The sequence below is a fragment of the Apteryx rowi genome, unplaced genomic scaffold (genome assembly GCF_003343035.1).
Source record: "Apteryx rowi isolate R43461 unplaced genomic scaffold, aptRow1 scaffold_394, whole genome shotgun sequence".
In the NCBI taxonomy this organism is placed as follows: domain Eukaryota; kingdom Metazoa; phylum Chordata; class Aves; order Apterygiformes; family Apterygidae; genus Apteryx; species Apteryx rowi.
In genome coordinates, this window is record NW_020450463.1 from 268,868 (window position 1) to 284,685 (window position 15,818).

Here is a 15,818-nt window from a genome sequence, read left to right on the forward strand (position 1 = left end):
TGAAAAAAAAAAAAAAAAAAAAAAAGGATACTGTAATTAACAGCACAGTCCTTCTACATAATTTAAGAACAGCAGAATTATCTTAAAAAGAGGATAGGTTAAACATTCCAGCAAATAATGGTCAATTTCTTCTACAAAAAACATGTGCACCACTTCAGAAATATTAACATCTTACCAAAAAGAAAGTGATTTCCATTTAGCAAGCCCTAATGGAGGTATGCATATACACAGACTTGGACAAATGCAGTTCTTGAACTCACGCCACATTCGCAGTGCATCCCTGAAAACCACTGCAGGCATAAATGCCAGGAATAAGCAAAATTTTAACTGAGCCACTTGGATTCAGTACGGTCAAGTTTGTGTTCCTATTGTTGTATTGCTAAAAGAGGTTCCTAAGGCAGTCGTACAAAGGAAAATATTGTGAGGTTTTTTTTCTCCCTTTACACTTAAGTGCTGAAAAAAAAATCTGGCTACACATTTAACAGATTACCTTTTCCAGCTCCACCAAGAAACTGTCAAGAGACTCATCTGACAGTTTCCCAACTTCAAACATGGTGACTGCATGACTTTTCAAGTTCTGAAACAACAAAACAAAACTGTCCTAATTCTCTAAAAGAAGGGAATGAATGGGCAAGCAAAAATTTTTATTAAACAAAAGTGTTCCTTATTCTCTAAACAATTAATATGTGTTTCTAAAATAAACAAAGCTGTATTATACTGAAGTCAAAATATTTTAGACCTTCTATATATTTGTTCTTGGCATAATAGATTGAACAATTTTGACATACTGGTGAAAGATTTCCCATCATTAAAAAGGCAGTGAGAGTGGAATCGAACAGGAAGGCAATACGCTTTGTGTGCCCACTAGACAGATTCAGGCTGCTCACACTGGCTGTGTCAGCTAATAAAGAACAACAAAAAAAGATTATGTTTGTTTTATTTAAATACAAAATCATCAAGTTTAAGTCATAAATATATTACAAGCCAGAACCCCCAAACCCTTAGATGTTATAGATTACAACAGAATTTTCTTGTCATTCCAACAGAATTTCCTTCTTATTACTAAAGTATTGATTAATTCAAATTTTAATTTTGAAGTTGATAACTTCGTGTTTATTAATATCCATAATACAGATTAGCTAAATAGCTTCTTTCTGAAGACGAGGCTGAAGAATTTTGAACCAAGCAATAGACACCACCTGTCCCACTTTATACCATGCAAAAAAGGATCAACACAATCTATGTGTTTCATCTGTTTCTAGACTCCTTTACAGCTTATGGCCCTCTATAAATAATTGATCCTAATGTATTAAGTTCACTGTTAGTGCTAACCTGGATCATCTTGACTGTTGGTATCTGTATCTGTGGCTGATGATCCAGCTTCCTGTATAGGACTTCTGTTTTCCCCACTGTCCCATGAAAGCAGCATCTTTTGAGGATCCAAAGTACTCCTATTAATGTGAATTAAAATCCACATCTATTGGTCACTGTAGCACTGAAGAAGTAGCTCTGCCTTCCAGTGCTAGTACTCTGTGCATAGGCAAGCCTGATACATCGCTTTCAATACTTCCAAGCCCTAGACCAGTCCCGCTTGATGCCCTCAAAGTCCTGCCTTAGCTTTAACAGAAAAGCTTGTTCCGAGTTTTGAAAATGTTGGGTTTTGAACAAGAGATCTGAAGATCAAACCATCACCTTTCAAGAAAAATCCAATGGAAAAATCTAATTTGCTTTGGCCTGACAGTCCAAGTTAACATTAAAGAAAGCTCAGGCATAGTGGTTGTTTTAAATGGACCGATAAAAATTGGACTAAACAAAGTGCCTTACATTTCTTAAGTAATACAGCCTGGCTCTCCAGCTCAGAGAGCCTGCTGTTGATGAAGATTAACATCACATCCCCAGGATTTTATACAGACACAATATTTTTTTTCAGGCTGTCGCTGCCAGAACTACAATGCTACCTCACAGTAAGCAAACAACATGTGCACATTCACTGACAGCAGCAGCACGAGACACTGTCTCTGTACTACCACAGTAGCTGTTGTTTCTGGCCCCAGGACATTTGAAGCAGACAAGTGTGCATTTGCTTTAGAGTGAGCGACTGTTTATTTAAAGGTCAAAAAGCCAACACTAAGTAAGAGCAATAGAAGTAGTACATTGAACTTACAGGGTAATTTACCACTCCTTATCCTCGGGTTACAGAGGTAATCAATTATTCTTCTCATTACATATATTAGAAAGTCAAATGAGATGACTTACTGCAGAAGTCAAAAGAAAGCAACCAACAGCTCTATAATCATATTTAGGTTCTAGTTTTCTCTTTAATCAAAAAGGAGGTTTGTGCAAGAATGGAGACACTTACTTCAGTCTATTTACCGAAGGAACATTCTTCCACGATGGATGAAGATGATCCAGGTTTATTACTTGGCCTTTTTTATGTGCAAAGCCTAACCGACAATACATGGACACAGCATTCTGAAGAAACACACATAAATATAATAAGGAACTACAATATAAAACCCATCTATGAAGCCAGGTTAAAAGACTGAACTTTTTACATCAAGTAACAGATGTATTATCCATACATACCTTTACTAAAGATAAGTCAATCTCTAAAACATTTGCAAGCTAAAAAGCAAAAGCAAAGAATCAACAATCCAGAAAAAACAATCCAAAGTAATTATCACTTGTGAGTTTTTAGAGGTGTGGGGGGAAGGGATGTTGTTTTTAAAAACAACCTGTACTAGGAGGAACAATTTTGTCTTCACCAAAAGTAATGGAAAAAAGGGATGAAATCTCATAATTGTTCCACTTCAAAGCATACAAAAGAAATATGAGGTTGTGTTCCATTGTGCAATTTCTGGGATAATTATTTATATCAGAAGACAGGCAAAGAGGAAAATAAATCCCAGCTGTGTTTAACAGGTATTTTTCAGAAACTAATTCACAGAGTTTTGAGAACTGGACCTTATAAAAACATATTTCTCATATTAAAGTTATAAATACTTGTGTAAAAGTTATTTTCCTACTTTAAGCCAGCTCCCTGCATGTTTTCAATGTCAGAGAAAAATTCTTTTTTTTTTTTTAATCACATTAGCAAAACAGAACCAATCTGCTTAGAACAGAGAGAAAATAGACTCTATTCCAATTTCAATTGGAATAAAATAGCCTACATGTATAACCCTGTATAAATTCACTTCAAGTGATAGGGCTGCTTCACTGATTATCCATTTGGTATACATTTGGCTTGCAGAACGATAAGTTACATCCAAGATTAAAGAAACAAGTTGGATCTCAAATCTTCCAAACCTAATGATACATCTAAACAAAGCCAGTTGGTATTTATCCATCTCTCTTCCATAAGCATTTCACCAGTGTGCTTTGGACCCTTTCAGGTTTTCCTGTCTCCCTGACACAAGCTAAGTTTTACTTACCTCTGCCACATTAGTGTGCTCATCTATTGAAACAAATATCTTGTAGAGGAGAGTTTCAAAGTAATCACCTTGCACTCTGTTCATCACAAAACCTTCAAGTGGTGGCACTGAAAAGAATTACTTGCAAGATTACAATTTGGTCACTTCCATTTTCAATCTGCTTAAGAACAGAAAAATAAATTTACACTATTTCATTTTCATGATGCCTGTAATTTTGAGGTTTTCCCAGAGTTTCAAAAAATAAAAGCCTAAAGGTAGTTTATACAGTATTTACATTTAAAATTCTCCCATCATCTTGAGAAAAGTAAAAACTAAAGCTACTCTATCTTGCCTCAGCCTTGCAGACTCCAGCTCATCCTCTATAGATAATTCCCAGTCACCTGTCCCAAAAATTTCTAGGGAAAGGGCTGGCTTTGTAATGTGAATGGAGAGTAAATCTCGGTTCTGACTGAAAAAGAAGAAAAAGCTCCAGAGCTGAGAATCCCAAAGCTAGTATCTAAGCAGTAACTCTCTTGTACTTAGAGGACTTTTGCCTAACTGATCTCTACTACAGCAATGACAGGTACTTCTGCATGGCCAGCTTCCAGATCATTTAGGTCTCTGCAGATTACACTGAATTCAGAAACTCCTGAGACCTAGTATAGCATAATGAGTAGTTCAAAGGGCAGCCATGTGCTGTGTTAGTTTAAGCTCCTGTGTACCCAGCACATTAATTGGGGTGACAAGACTATGAAGGATGGAACTGATATCTATTAAAAAAGAAGAAAAAATAAGTTGCATCTCTCTAGAAGATAGGAGTCAAAACCCATGCCCTTTTGACAAGCCAATTACATTTCTTCATACTATTCTTCCTTTTCGTTACAGATATATGGGAGGGTACTTACTAAATCATGCCATAAATCTTTAAGAGTATCTCATTTTATGTAATTATGTATATGAAATAATATGAGAACTCAAATTGAAATAAATCCTATATACCATAAAGACAATGTTTTAATACACTTGAAAAACATTTGATTGGGAAAAATTCTCATAGCTCGGTGATTTGTTGAAGCAAACTCATGCACACAGACAAGCAGCTTCCAAGAAAGAAAATTACAGGATAAACGAAATTAATATAAGAAAAGACAGGTATTATACATTAAATTATTTACTTACCTGCTATACAGCTGTCATCAGATATTGGTACATCGAGGTAAATAAATCCTTTGTTATACAAGCCTTTACAAATAAAAGCACACCATTTTACAAAAAGCATTATCCAGGGTACTAATGATACAAGTCAACTTCCTCAGTCAACGCAGAATTAAAAACAACAACTTAATAGCCTCCACAGTAGAATATTACTTTGCAATGCATGAAACAATAAACCACATTTAACATTAAACATATGCCAACCTAAAACAGAGCTCTTTTACTTGCCGCCTGGTGCAATACATTTGAAGCTCTACATCTACTTCTAGGACAATAGAGACCAAATAGAAAAGGGCACAGAAGAATGACCAGAAATTGAAGCAGCTGCATTTGACAGAAAGATCAGTATGTCTCTGCCTGAAAGTTAACTTGGCTTTCACTATCATCTCTGTACTGTCAAGAAGAATTTGATTAGTTTGACAGTGTTTTTACCCTGAACTAAGTTTGTCAGCTGAGGATGCTGGCCACATTTTGGTCCTGCCCTAACTCAGGCTGGAACTTGCACATTTTGTAGCGAGGGTAAGAACTAAATCATGTGAGTTCTGATGGTCCTCACACATCCTTCCCACACACGTCCTTCATGAAAAGTGTTTCATCCAACTACAAAAATAAATTCTGGAGCACTTCAGCACAAGGCATCAGCAAAGGTGCACCAGATACAGAGAGGCATGCATACAATAAAGGCAAGAATATGGTAGACTTTAAATGTCACTTTAGTCCCATATGAGACTAATTTGAGCACTCAGCATCTCATCTGAGCTCTGCAGAGTAGATAATCCAAAGAGAAATTTTTAAGGAAGAGCAAAACACTTCAGCGTAGTTATCTTAGCATTCTGTAACAGCGGTACTCTGATAATAAAGCATAAAGCTACATCACACAGTATACAATTGGCCCAATTTATTATCAGTTGCTTCTTTGATGTCACCCAACATCAGTCCATCTACACCATATTCAGTATAGCAGGGAGGAAGGCCACCAACAGTCCTCAGGTGAAATGTTATTAGACTCCTGAAGTTGAATTATCATGATGTTTCAACACACACGCACTTAGCCCATGGCACAGCTATAAACCACAGTAAAATTACGACCCCTCTAGTCAGTGCTTAAATAAGATGTCTGCAGTACACCAACAGTCAACCTGAGCTCATGCTGTCACAGTCGTTGTTGAGCACGAGCAATGACACATACTCCGATATGCAAACCTATGTGTATCAACAGACCTGCTTTAATGAATGAGGATGACATTACAAGCCATCATCCTGCTAAGGGTGCTTTACTGTGTGGCTCCTTCAGAGCTGAGATTCAGCTCTCACAGCTGATGCACTCTGACTTACCTTACCTTAAATGCCATCAGAGTTTGGACCAGCCAGCCCTCTTCTCCCTTAAAATCCTACCTTACTAACAGTCTATTACATTAATTGGCTGGACATACTTTTTCCACTCAAGAATTAGGGACAGATTCTTCTAAACCTATTTGCCCACTAAGTTGTAAGCCTCTCCAACATAAGCAGCATCAGGCCATGTATAAAGATGATCACTAAGTATTTTCCAAATTCAAATTTTCTTAAACCCTGCACTGTTTCAGATCCACTTGAGCACCTACCTCACTTTTTCTACAGGTTTTGTTCCGTTTCACTAGCGGGCAGTAGAATTGCACCAAAATTTCTTAAGAAAAGCACAGTGCACAGATCTGATTGCTTGTAGTAAACCAAACATTTACAAGCAGAGCTCTCAAGGAAGAGAGTTTGTCAGTGAATTTGTCCTCTCTTAACTACCAGGATTTTTCTATATCTAGCACTTGTTATACTGAAACAAGGAGACACACATGCACACAACTTTTCAGCAACAGCTGCAGACCTCTGAGAAATAAGACAGCCTCTCAGGTTTAAGCCCCATTTAAGATGGTGTTCAAACAGTACTAAATTCCAAAAACTCTTCTTCTTTGAAGACTGAGCAGTGAATTTTTAGCATCTAGGATTACTAACGCTGACATTTTCTTTTCTAGTTTCTCCCATCCTTCCCCTCTACCCACTACACAATCTTTACTGTCATGTTCTACAGGAGAAATTTGCTGAATCATTTTAAACAGTAACAGAGCAACAGTTGCCAAAGACTTACTATTAAACCATTTACAAGACGGAGACTGCAGTCTGTACAAGCTCTTGAATATTTTCCTCCACACCCTCTTTATGCTTCAGCTGTCTACATCCCTTTTATTACTAGCTTTCAGACACTAGTCTCAAAATTTACTGAGCAAGATCTACAAACAGAAAAGCCACATTGATTAAACACTTACTGTGAACTACATTGAAGTCTAGCGAACCAGCAAGCTGAGGACCTGAATCAATTATCTTATCAATAGCAGATTTCTCAGATGTAGTACAAATCTAGGTAAAAGAAATTATGTTAGATTGTTACCTCTTATATTGTGATATTAATTATGACCAATTTGAAACTAAAACTTTTTTTATTGTATTATTTCAGATGCATAGACTCATTTCTGCAACAATGTTCTTAATCAAAATGCTTGCACTGAGGAAGAGTTCACTGGAGTTCTTGTTAAAGTCTGAAATCTTTACTCTTGCCCCTGCCCAAAGTTATACATGCTCAAGGAACAATATTTAATTGGACAAATTTCAGGCATTTGGCAAGTAAAGTCCACTGTAAAATACATGTTTGCTCTTTAAAGCTTCTGAACTGAGTGTTCAGCTACACAACTGGAAGCATTTTAGGAAGAGGTCAATTCCAGTTTCAGAGTAATTTGCTTCAGGTAACTATTTTGAGTTGAAGGGATGTCAGAATATCTGTCTAGAAATAATCAGTGTCCAAGATATTCCCTGTAGTAGCCAAACAAAAAATTCCACCATGGCTTTAAATATGTTCCAAACTAAACAAAAAACTTACATAGAAGGAATTAAACAGAGAGCATACGTCAAATGACTAGCTGACCTTCAATGTGAAGAGTTTGGCAATTTCTTGTAGGCAGAAACTGGGAGAAGGGAAGTAGAATGGGGATGAAGCATTTAGTGACCTTGTAAGTCAGCACAAAAGATTTTCATGTGCAAACAAGGAAAAGTAAGGAGACATGAGGAGGAGAAATGAAGAAAATACATATCAAAAAAGTCCACTAATATTCATAATTATAATGAAGATGAAGATTCATTCAAAACTGAGTTGTCAGGGCTTAAATATGAAATTTAAGAAAACACATTGTCACTTGTTCCCTACAAATTAAAAGAACACACATCAGCTACAACAGATTGGCTGATGCGTAATAACCTCAGCACTACCTGATGGTATGCAACCCAAGAAGCACAAAGAAGGAAGAGGGCAGAATATGCCAAAGAAAACAATATGTAATTTCCATTAGCTCCAATCTCTATTGCCATAAAAAAAATTATTATAAATTTGTAATACAGTCTTTGTTTAGAAGATACAAAGCAAAGCCCCTGTTTTCAGAGACTCTCAGTATTTAACCAAAATTAAAGATTTAAAATATATTAAAGTACCTTGATGTCATCCTCTGTGATGTAGCCAGACTGCACAACCCACCAAGCCTCTATAGCAATCTCCACAGGTTTCACAGGTAACAGATCACGAGCAGTTTTCCTTCTGAAAAATTTCTGCAGTGGTACAGTCCATTTGAGATAGTAATAAGTAGCATCTCACATGTGCAAAGAGATGTTATTATTTCCCTTTACTTTATATAAGCTGATGGTTAAGTACATTTTAGTACCTTATATTCACAGACTGAACACGCATAAATATATTATTAACCTTGCCATTTAGTAAAAGTACATACTTGTTCAGAAACAAATGTGTTCTCCCCTCCCTCAAATCGGACGAAAATGGGAAGAAAAAAATTATTTACATATGCTATTCTTAAATGCTCACATAAATCTGTATCATGTGTTCACTTATTAAAACCACACTACTCAAATACACTAGAATCAACCCCAAATTTAAAGTATTTATGACACTTTCGGCTGTGAAGATGCAAGACAGCACAGCAAATGAGGTATACAAATAGAGTATTTTAAAGGAAAAATTCAACGGTCTTAAAAAGCACTGACTAAAGACAAGAAGTAGACCACATTCACATTAGCATTAGACCACAGCACATTAGCATGGTGCTGTGAAAGCGCAGTAAATTTCAGTTCAAGAAAGAAAAGATAAATGTTATTGTTTATTTACACACCTAACTTTCTCCTCTTCCATTCTATATCCATGACAATTTGGTTTGTTCTATCAACTTCAGTCTCTCAATATTTTGAAAAATACACTTTTGTTTAAAGGAGCAACGTGATCCTACTGAAGCCACACTTAGAAGTTTTCTGAAGAAAGGAAGGAGCTGTTTCAAACTGAAGGGCCTAGTCATATCAACAGTAACTACAATGTTTTCACAGGAGCACATGTTCACATGCACATACAAGGATGTTTGTTCAGACTCATCAATGCAGTCTTAGAGAACAACATACACACCATAAAAATTTACAGCTACTTGAAGGATTGTCCCAGAATTAAATCTGTTCTCAACTGCACCCATAGCAATATGGAATAATTCTTCCAGAACCAATAGCATTATTCCACGCTTCTAGTGGCCAGGAGACACCTTTGGTGCCCCAGACCAAACATAGTTCTGAAAATATAAGTAAGAGAGATGTAGAGCTGAATATGTCCTTGTTTGCTTTATTTTGATTTAAAATTAAAAATCTCTTTAGTAAGTTCAAAAAAACCCCAAATTAGTTAGCAATACACTATGTTACATTCGGTTAGCCATACTATTCAATTAATAAGACCCATGAAATTTTTCCATTCTTCATTTCCCATCAAAAAAGATACATATGGGCAGTGGGTATGGAGGGAGGGGAAATTAAAGACAAACTTACTTTTGAAGACCTACATTGGTTCATTAGATCTATATACTGATTTCTTCCTATACCAAGAAGTCTCAGACCTGAAAAATAAGTAAGTTTTTATTTCTCTTAGGGTTTAAGCTGAAGATGCATAAAACAGTCCTGAAAGACTCAGACCTACTTCTAAAATAATAGTTGTGATTATTCTTTCTTCCCCAAATAAAAGGATATCTATGGAGCTAAATACAGCTCTATCTGATGGATTCTGTTTCCAGATACACATGGTCCTCTCTCCCCATTTTTTTTTTTTTTTTTTTAACTTCTACGGAATAAACAAACAAAAAAAAAACAAAAAAAACACACAGCAACACATCCCATATCTCTCCAGTCGCAGGGTAGCATGGAATAATCCAACTCCTTCCCCTCCCAGCCTCACATCAACATGTAATAACTCTGATTCCAATTAACAGGACTAAGGCTGTACCAGGTTTTTGCTGATAGGGATCCTCATCCCCACCTGCCCAACAAAACTCTCACCATGCATTAGATTAGAACTCTGGAAACTAAAAATTAAAGCACAAAAGGCTACATAAGCCTCTAAGGAAGATGATTAAATTCTAGTTGAGTTAAAATGAATCAGAATTTAATTCTATAATCTCTAGCCTTCAACCCGTGAGGAATTATGAAAAGACACTGGAAAACTATTCATGGGGTTTAGCTCATGTTCTCTCTCAGTTTTAAGTCCAGCTTTCTAGTTTGACACTAGTTTTTAATATAAAATGATAACAAAGATGTTTAACTTAATTATAACTGTCACCAACCTGCAGCTGCTGCTAAAATAACAGAAGTGCTTTGGGGGGGAAGGGGAAGACTTTCCGCTCTTCATACTCCCAAATAACATTGGATTTCCAACAAGCTACACAGTGCTGAGGAAAAAAGCTTTTCCTTAGCCATTTTCCCAATGGGAATATGACATAGGGGTGAATTAAAGTTAACTGAAGTTACCCTCTTTTGAGACTGTTTTCAAAAATTGCAAACTACTCCTCACCTGACTTCACATCATTCTTAAAGGAGAACTACATAAAATCATACCAAAGATGAGGAAAGAAGCTTTTAATTATTAACAACACCTCAGTTTCAGGTTTGATTAACACTCTCCCCACGGCAGCAGTCTGAGCTTTCCTCTACAAGACCTCTCAGTAGGGCATCACTCTCGATCTGTTCTCCTTCATCCAGTTCAATGGAAGAGGCCACACTTTTGCTGGAGGATTGATTTTCTGCTCTCATCTCAGGCATCATCCCCTAATCTCCCCCTCTCATTCCCACACCAGTCTAACATAAAGCAGGATAAAACATTTGGCGCAGCTAGAAGTGTCGCAAGACACTGGGTTCTCTTTTCTCTCAGGGCTGGTATATCATTCCTTATTCTATACTGATTCACAGGAGGGCCGACAGCCTTCCAGTGTCCTCCCAAAGCTTTCTGACCACTACATACCAAAAACGCACTAGGAAAGGCTCAGCAGCTCAGCTTGCTGATGCACAAAGGCCAGTTAGACTTTCCGCCCAGAAGTCCAAACAAGCAGGAATGCCATACAAGCAAGGACAGAAGTTGTACAAGGTTTTCTACTGTATCTCTTTGTACTCAAATTGTTCTAATTCCAGTGCCAACCATATGGACAGAGGTCTGCATGGAGAGCATGCTCTCCTTAAAAGCACTATCTAAATGGTTCTACGCCTTCACACACTTATCTTCAAGCAAACAGACACCCTACAAATCTTTTTTCAGAAGCTCCATATTTTCAACTCATTGAAAGCAGTAGTGCAACTAGATAATACTTACAATCAGCAGCAGTAAAGTTGGGTAATAAATCATAGCTTTTTTCACTGTTCATTATATCCTTAAGAGACAAGAAAACTTGGTTAAAACAAGAAAGTTATTCTTTCAGAAAGGGAGGTCCATTTCATATAAGCCAACATTAAAAGCTGAGCCTATTTGCATTTTCTTTAAATTTGAAATAAAAATAGAAATCTATTAAAATCAGTTAACTATCAAACTGGACAATTACTTGAGTAATCACTACACAAGAAGCTATATACACAAAAATGATACTTGGGTCAAATATAAGTTTTAAGAAGAAAAATGTGGACTGACAGTACAAAGATGAAATTTTTTATCTGTCTTCACACAAGAAAAAACAGCACAAGAAACAGCTAATAATATTAACACAAACTGGTTGTTAATTTATTCTACATAACACTGTCTGCAGTCATTATACACAGGAAATAAAAAAAAAGACAGCTACGATACCCAATGAAAGAAGGTTGCCAGAGCACTTACAGAAAACAGAACCAAGTAAATTCTCATAGAAAGGATCTGCTTCAAGCTTTTGAAAAAGCTTCTAATGAAGTGCTCTTTTTGAAAAAGAACAAAATGCAAAAAATCAGTTCAAATGTGGCGTTTTCTAAAAATGGAAATTCTACTTGCTTTATTAATCAAACAGAAGAAGATATTTCTTGTACAAAGAGTTTGAAGTGAAGAGTCACAGATCTCAAAATGTCAAAAGAGAAAGACTGCCCTAAGAGTGAATCCCACCCAGCTCTATATGACAAATTCTGGTTCTGGAAAGGTTTATGGGGACAGAGGGGGGGAAAAAAATGCAGGTACAAGTAGTTCTCCAGAAACTTTCCTTACTGAGGCTCATTATCAGACTCTACCCAAAAGCAAACGATCACACGACAGTGCCTAGCAAGCGTTACAGAGCCATCACCGACGTTCCTAGGACAGAATACAACTTATCTTGCTGCAGTTTTGTACTCACCTCCATTATGCCTGTATAATATGAAAACGGTGTTACCCTCAGACCTTTTACCATGATGTCAGACAAATGATAAGGGTACAACATGAGATGATCTCGACTGTATTTTAACAGATCTTCATAATATTTGCGCTCATCTTTCTTGACATGCTTAACTACAGGAAAAGGGAAGGAAAAATGTTAGACTGTTCTATCAAATTTGAGTAAAGAAGTATTTTAAAAACACAGCAACAAAAGAGGATTAAAAACAGTACAATGGCAACTGACAGAAAACTAAAAACAAAATAAAGGAGTGGTGCAGGGCACTCAGCATCCAGGGATTTCTACATATGATAAAAGTACTCAGGGCCTTAAAGGATCACACTAGGACAGAGCAAGTTTATTTCACAGGTTATCAGGGAGTGACCCACTGAGACAAATCTCGTGCAGGCACTGGAAAATTATCTTTTAATTAGTGGAACTGCCATCTACTGTGGAAAGAGGAATGGATGCAGTCAGTGCAAAGTAAATGGGAACTCTACAAACAAGTCATAGCCAATAACTCATACAAGTCAGGGTGTCTGTCTGCAACTCATCTAGTGACACGCTTTGTTTTATTAGGACCTGTTAACAGAGGACATGACTAACTTTTTTGAATGGGGCAGCTTAACTACTAGAAACTCAGCAATGACTGCAGTAGGAAATCAGTTCTATCTTCCAACTCAGTAATCCTAAAAAGTACTTTCTTAGAGAAGCTGCTAAATGAACTCAACATTGAGATTTTTCTTGATGAAAAGACTTTTCTTGACAAAGAATCAGGTAGCAATTAGAAGTTACATCGCTTTTTCACTCACCTAAGTTATTCCGGTATCGTAACTGATTGCGGATGCTGTAGAGCACAACCTGCCTTTCATATTCCCTCTGAGAGTTTCCAAGACCCTTGAAAACATAAAAGCCTTTTAGCTGACATGCATAAAACTCCTTTTAGTTAAACCACTGCAAAGTATCTTATAAGGAAACATGTGTGGACACTTGTCATTATTTAGGGAGTTCCCCAATTCATTACACTGATAATATCTTCAGAGGTCAAGAGTAGGTGTAAAAGGTCAAGAGTATCTTTAGTTAAACAGGTCCATCCACACAAGATGTGGATTTAAAAAGCAATCTTTAGATTTTTTTTTTCTAGTACCATTTTGATCAAAAAGAGAACATCTAAGCTTCAAATGAAAGGTTGTAAACCTTCTTTTTAATGATATAAAGCATCAAGCATTATACAAAGCATTCAGCATTTGCAGTGTCTCGCAGCCGTGAAGAACTGGCCCAAATTGCGTAGCAGAAACACAGAATTGTGAATGACATGAAGTTTCAACTGTAGCATAACTGGGGAATCTGACAATCTTATACTGTACAAAAAAAATTGAACAATTCAATTGTAGCTTCACACAAGTGGGCAATCAAGTGATCTTAAGTCACAAGACTAAGGCATAAGTGCAGTATGTTACTTGACCATCATGAAGCAAAAAAAAAAAACAAAAACAAAAACAAAAAAGCACACTTTAGTTGAGATTTTGGAAGTCTTATTTCAAAAAAACTCTCCCCTCAAAATTCTTCATATTATTCTTTTACTTTGTATCTGCTAAGAAGTGAGACTTTTTTTCCTGGTTCCCTCAACCGATGTTCATAATAAAAGAAAAAACTTGGATACAAGGGTACTACTTCACTGCATATATGGGATAAACATTAGAGCAAGTAAGTTGACCCATATGCTCCAGAATCATGTATTAGAAAAGAAACACTTGGCATCACAGAGTCTGTAATTGATTAAATATCCAAAGAGGGCTCCAAGGAAAAGAAAAGAAAAGAAAAGAAAAGAAAAGAAAAGAAAAGAAAAGAAAAGAAAAGAAAAGAAAAGAAAAGACTATTCTAAAACTAAACAAAATGGTATTCCAGAAGTTACATTAAATAAAATAATGAATTAAACACAAGTGTATTGCTACCCCGAATCTCTTAGACAACAGTATGGTACTCAGTTGGGCAGCTAAACAGGAAACATCATTCATGTTCCTCTTACAGACTAGCTCCTGAAGTCTCAAACTCAAGGAATTCAATTATTCAGGATCTAGAGCCACTATTCATCCTCTCCATCCTTTCTCCTGTACAAGAGCAGGAATTATTTTTCAGTATCTGCTTTCAAGCAGCCTAACACTTTGGAGACGAGAAGAGAACCTCCCTTTTGACTTGACACAGTATCTCCCCCAGGCTGTCAGAGGCCCATTAAACCTGGCAAATCAAGATTTCATGAGGTTTTCGTTTCCACAAGCCACCCGCTGCCACAGCTGCCCGACTGCCAAAGCCCAGGGCAGCACGAGGCTCTGGGATGACACCCGGCCTGGTTCACCTTGCGCTGTCCAGGGGCGGCCAGGGGAAACCTGCCTCCACTTGTCCTACGTCTGTGTGAGCATCCCATGGAGAGGCCTGACACCCCCCCCACGCCCCCCTCTCCCCACGGAGAGGCCTGACACACCCAAATCCCTCTCCCTGCGGAGAGACCCACACATGCCCCTATAACCCCTCTCTCCTCACAGGGAGACCCACATGCACCCCCATGCTCCCTCTCCCACAAGGGGACCCCCTCGCACACATCCCTACTCCCCTCCTCCCCACAGGGAGGCCCCACACACCCCCACATCCCCCCCCCCACAGAGGGTCCTCACACGTCCCCATACACCCCACTTCCCGCAGAAGGAGTCTACACACCCCAATGCCCCCCCCCAACCAGAGAGAGACTCCACAGATCCCGCACATCCTCTCCCCACAAGGAAATCCTGCATGCCCCCACATCCCCCTCTTCCCACAGAGGGGCCCCACACACCCTCATGTCCCCACAGAGAAACCCTGCACACCTCCATGTTCCCCTCCCCCTGCAGAGGAACCCCACACGCACTCTCCCCAGAGAAACCCCACACGCCTCCATGTCCCCCTCTCCCCGCAGAGAAACCCCACATGCCCCCATGTCCCCCTCTCCCCACAGAGGGGCCCCACGCACCCTCTCCCCACAGAGAAGCCCCACACGCCCTCACGCCCCCCTCTCCCCACAGAGGGGCCCCACGCACCCTCTCCCCACAGAGAAACCCCACACGCCCTCACGTCCCCCTCTCCCCACAGAGAAACCCCACATGCCCCCATGTCCCCCTCTCCCTGCAGAGGGGCCCACACACCATGTCCCCACAGAGAAACCCCACACGCCCCCATGTCCCCCTCTCCCCACAGAGGGGCCCCACGCACCCTCTCCCCACAGAGAAACCCCACATGCCCCCACGTCCCCCTCTCCCCGCAGAGGGGCCCCACACCGAGCGCCCCTGGTCCCCGCGCCCCCCGCGGCGGCGGGCCGGGAGGGAGCCAGCGGGGCAGCCCGCGGCGCGGCGGTACCTGCTTGACGCTGGCCGGCAGCCGCCCCCAGGGGTAGTTGTGGCGGATGTGGAACTCCACGTCGATGTTCATGGCGAGGAGGGGCCGCGGCGCCGCCGCTCCGCCCTGCCCC

The 15,818-nt window shown here is 39.1% G+C and overlaps 1 protein-coding gene across 1 annotated transcript in view; it reads right to left on the reverse strand.

Annotated features, from left to right (window-relative positions):
• The window catches only part of FAM91A1 (family with sequence similarity 91 member A1), a 30,250-nt gene extending 14,442 nt beyond the window's left edge, over window positions 1-15,808 (reverse strand). The window contains exons 1-14 of the mRNA XM_026074645.1: window positions 15,707-15,808; window positions 13,132-13,216; window positions 12,302-12,453; window positions 11,323-11,380; window positions 9,516-9,583; window positions 8,136-8,249; window positions 6,923-7,013; window positions 4,590-4,652; window positions 3,432-3,538; window positions 2,587-2,625; window positions 2,360-2,472; window positions 1,333-1,451; window positions 789-901; window positions 491-577 (exon numbers count right to left, since the gene is read on the reverse strand). Of these exons, the coding sequence (XP_025930430.1) occupies window positions 491-577; window positions 789-901; window positions 1,333-1,451; window positions 2,360-2,472; window positions 2,587-2,625; window positions 3,432-3,538; window positions 4,590-4,652; window positions 6,923-7,013; window positions 8,136-8,249; window positions 9,516-9,583; window positions 11,323-11,380; window positions 12,302-12,453; window positions 13,132-13,216; window positions 15,707-15,778 (1,281 nt within the window). The 5' untranslated portion in view covers window positions 15,779-15,808. The remainder of the gene's footprint in view (window positions 1-490; window positions 578-788; window positions 902-1,332; window positions 1,452-2,359; window positions 2,473-2,586; window positions 2,626-3,431; window positions 3,539-4,589; window positions 4,653-6,922; window positions 7,014-8,135; window positions 8,250-9,515; window positions 9,584-11,322; window positions 11,381-12,301; window positions 12,454-13,131; window positions 13,217-15,706) is intronic.
• Between the last annotated feature and the right edge of the window lie 10 nt (window positions 15,809-15,818).